The sequence below is a fragment of the Tasmannia lanceolata genome, unplaced genomic scaffold (genome assembly GCF_043159265.1).
Source record: "Tasmannia lanceolata isolate RefF3 unplaced genomic scaffold, GAP_Taslan_0.1 ptg000003l, whole genome shotgun sequence".
Taxonomy (NCBI): Eukaryota; Viridiplantae; Streptophyta; class Magnoliopsida; order Canellales; family Winteraceae; genus Tasmannia; species Tasmannia lanceolata.
The window spans coordinates 33,080,627-33,084,938 of record NW_027518680.1 but is presented as its reverse complement, the minus strand read 5'-3'; the positions used below and the strand labels follow the sequence as shown (position 1 = coordinate 33,084,938).

Genomic DNA, 4,312 nt, shown 5'->3' with positions numbered 1-4,312 from the left:
CTCGTGTACTTCTGTGCAGGACATAATTATCAATCAGTTCAGCAGTTTAGACCCGTCAGCTTAGCTCCTTCGTCATTGCCTCATCTGTTACCAATTTTGGGTCTAACAGATTGGCGCCATCCGTGGGACCCCGAACTAAAAGCTGTCCAAATCCCCTTTAAAAGATGGCAGGACGGAGGACTGCTCGAGTACCCCCTGCGCGGGTGACCAGACCTGAAACGCACCGTAGGACTCGTAGCGAGCGAATCGCCTCGCAAGTGGTAGCTCCCTCTGCAACAGCGAAGCAAAGCCCGGCTTACTCGGAACACCTGAATCCCGCTCCTACTCCCGAACAGATCCAAACTCTTTTTCAACAGATGACAACTCTTGTTGATCACTACAAAAACCTGATCCAACTAGCGCCTCCGCAGCATCCCCCTGAGGCCTCCCGGCTTGTGCAGGAAAGGTCGAGTGCCCCCAGGGGAGACCTTATTCCTCCCCGCCGAGATCATACCCACGACTCCTCGAGGCGAGCCCATCACTCCAAATCTAGGCATGCGCAAACGGAGCCTCATCACCGTCACCGGTCGCAATCTCGATCGGCACAGAGGCGCCCAGTCAAGGAAAATCGCGCACCTCAGGAGAAATCCCGGCATCATCGAAGGAGCTTGGAAAGCCACTCCGACTCGACCGTGAGCCCAACTGTTGAGGAAAGAAACAGGCCGACGGGCCGATTAGAGAGGAGGGCTGATCTGATGTTGCGAAGATTTGAGAAAATAGACCATCGAATCGAAGAGCTGGCAAGGATCAGGCCGGCCTATCTCGAGGACGTTCTCAAGTAGACCGCCTTTCACGGACAAAGTATTCCGCGCACTGGCATCCAGAGGATTCAAGATGCCGCAGGTCCCACAATATGATGGAACCACCGATCCCGTGGACCATTTGGAGACATTGAGAACTATGATGCTCCTCCACTGTACTTCGAACGAGTTTCTTTGCAGGGCCTTCCCTACTACCTTAACAGGGGCCGCGAGAGACTGGTATTCGCGGCTTAAGCCGAATTCCGTGGATAACTTCGAAGACTTCGGAGATGACTTGGCCTGGCACTTCATGAGCAGTTGGTGGCCTAGAAAAATAACGGCATCACTAATGACACTGAGACAAGAAGATAATGAGTCTCTGAAAGCATTCGTGGGCCGGTTCAATAGAGAAGCTCTTCAAGTGCCCAACCTTGATCCTTCCGCTGCTACGAATGCCCTCCTCACAGGTGTCAGATTCAATGACTTCCGGCGATCAGTAGCCCGCCGAAATCCACATTCCCTAGCAGACCTCATGGCCGGAGCAGAAGAGTACATATCTGTGGAAGAGACACTAGCTGCTCTGGACTCGAGCAGGAGGAGAACCTCTGAAGAAAAGAACCCTACGAAACAACGTAGGGACGATAAGACCTCGAGAAGAGAAAGAAGCCCCCAGAGGAAGGAAGAGAATTACACTCCTCTTAATACTTCTCGGAGACGCATACTGGCCACAATCAGGGAAGAAGACTTCGTAAAATGGCCAGCCAAAATGCTCTCGAAGGGAAATAAGAGAGATAAGTCCAAGTACTGCAGATTTCACAGGGATCATGGCCACGACACCGATGAATGCCGACATCTGAAGGATGAAATCGAGCTACTAATCAACAGATGATATCTCAGAAAGTATGTGAAAAATGGCGACGATAGAAGGGACCGCAGAGGAAAAGCCCGCAGAAGAGTAACCCTCACCGGTCTCAACTGTCACCCGCGCGACACAAATCTCCTGTCCCGACGATCCCTCGTCCAGAAACTGTAGACACCCCCATTTTGCTACACTTCAAAAGGCGAAAGATTCGGTAGTATCATCGAGTCTTGACTCCGTATTCAGCATTAGATTAGGCATCTATGAATTTTATGGTAGATTTCACCTCAATATGGGAGTTTTGAAGTTGATTCGCGATCCTGAAGGTCTCTAGGGGGGTTCCTTTGGCCTCTGGAAGATGAAAGTTTAAGTTTCCAAGCAAATGAAAAAACCTCCTATTTTTAGAATTTTCAGGGTTTCCCTCCATTTTGCCTATTTTGCACTGCAGGGGTATTTTGGTCATTCCCGACGTGTCTCGTTTGACACCCGAGTTATATTTGAGAAATCTTGAGTGATTTTAGAAATTTTGAAAAAGCTGCTATTTTTAGAAACTCATGAGATTTTCAATCATTTCTCATATGTCCAAAACCATCTCGAGGGTACGGCTGATGGATTAGGAGTAATTTCGTAAGATTTAGGAAACCAGCTAAATTTAGATCTCTCAAGATTTTCTCTTAGTCTTGCACTTCGGGGGTATTTTAGACATTTTCAAACATATCATATTTAGTCCCTAAGTTGTGTCTAAGAAATCTTGAGTTCGTTCATAAATTTTCGAAAACCTGCTATTTTTAGAATTTCTCAAGGTTTTCCCTAGTCTCGCCAAATTCTAGCACCTCGGGGTAATTTGGTCTTTTCCTGTGTAATTCTTTTGATCCCCGAAATATGTCTGAAAGATTATGAATGATTTCCTGAATTTTGGAAAAACTGCTAAATTTAGAATTTCTCAGAAGTTTCGCTTAATTTGGAAATTCTAAGTGTTGAGGGCATTTTGGATATTTACAGGGGATACCAAATGATCCTGTTTAATATCGCTCACCGAAAGGACCCAATTTTAAAAGTTTCTATTTTTGAAGTTTGACCACAAAGACTTTCCATTTTTAATTTTTCCCTTTAGGGGTGAACCAATCTGAGGGTATTTTGGTCGCATTTGGATGTCTAACAGTCAAATAGGGGCATTTTGGTCCGAAAAGTTGTTTTCCAAAACAGATGGTCCGATCATTTGTGAGGGATGCACCATAAATGTCAAATGGGTTGGGTCCATATATAGAATGTTGAATTTAGAAAGATTTTATTGATTTTTTACGAAAAAACCCGAAACCCGTGTGAAATGGCCCATTGAGCTAAAGCCCGCAAAGATGGAGCTCATGTGGGTTCACCCATATGGGTCAACCACCATGGTGGGCGGCCCATATGGTTGACCCACATGAGTTGAGCACCCAACCTTGATGATGTCACAATGGTGACATCATATCTGTTAAAAGAAAAATAAAAAGAAGGAAAAGATGAATGATTGCTTAAAAAGGTTTTCTTCCAAAGAAGCAATGTGGAGTGAGAATAGCATGTCTTGATTGACAAGAAATTAAGATTGGAATCAAAGCCAATTTGAAAACAAGAAAGAAAGAAAGCAAGAGGGGAAAATTGGAAACAAGCCAAAAAAGGAGCTCTCACATTGGAAATTACTATTTCTCTCTTAACCCTAGCTTTTTTTGTATAAAAATCAAAGCAAACAATGCTAGAAAGGATTGGAAAAAATCCAAATTCGTCATTTTTCTCTCTCCTCCCAAGAAATTTTTTTTCTCTCTTTAAGTGTGATCTCTCTCTCAAGTGTTCTTCACAAAAGGAATTCTTGAATTCTTTCTTCTTCTCCAAGGCATCACACAATCAAGAATTACTGGAGTGTTCTTTCTACCTTTTCTTAGCGTATAAAAGGGTTGGACAAAGCGTATATCTTGGATCACCAACCCTAGAGACAAGGATCGCGATCAACGGTAAGGATTCCTCATCTTTGTGAAGTAGAAAAAAGCATGCTAGGGTTTTAATTTTGATGGATCAAATCAACGAGTTTTTCTTTGAAATTCCAGTATTGTATAATATAGATTATGAGTTTTCAAAATCCAACATTTGATCTAAAAATTAATTTTTCTCCATTTAAAAATGGTTTTCTTTTGTTTTTATTCAATATAGATTTAAATTAGATTATCAAAGCAAGTGTTTGAAAACATGGTTCTTTTTAAAAGATGCTATTTTATGGGTTTTATATAAAATACAAAACTACTGGAAACTTAATTTCCAACTGCGGTTCAGCCGTTTTATTTTTCATTCTATTTTTCAAAGAATAATCCCGAAAAGGCTTATTTCTTGATGAATGGAGCCAAAAGTATATCAAATCATATCCAAATTTAGTGAAAGTTTGTTTCCAGTAGTTTTACAAGGTTTTTAGATCACCCAAAAATTTTCATATTTTTTGGAGTTTATTTAATCGGATTATTAATTATTTTAAATTTTGGCTATTTTTAATAAATACCAAATCATTTTTAAAATTGATGAAAATTTCCAGAATTAAAGCCTAATAATAAATGGAAGTTTTTCATTAAAAAATATTTTAAAAAAAATATGGTTTTTACTGTTTTCTAATTGCTTTCCCGTTTTACGTGCCATAATTCCTTTTCTTATT

The 4,312-nt window shown here is 41.5% G+C and overlaps 1 protein-coding gene across 1 annotated transcript; it reads left to right on the top strand.

The window, feature by feature from the left end:
- Positions 1 to 873: 873 nt before the first annotated feature.
- Positions 874 to 1,668, top strand: LOC143869572 (uncharacterized). The gene has a single exon (XM_077376279.1). The coding sequence runs from the start codon at positions 874 to 876 to the stop codon at positions 1,666 to 1,668; it is 795 nt and encodes a 264-aa protein (XP_077232394.1).
- Positions 1,669 to 4,312: the final 2,644 nt, after the last annotated feature.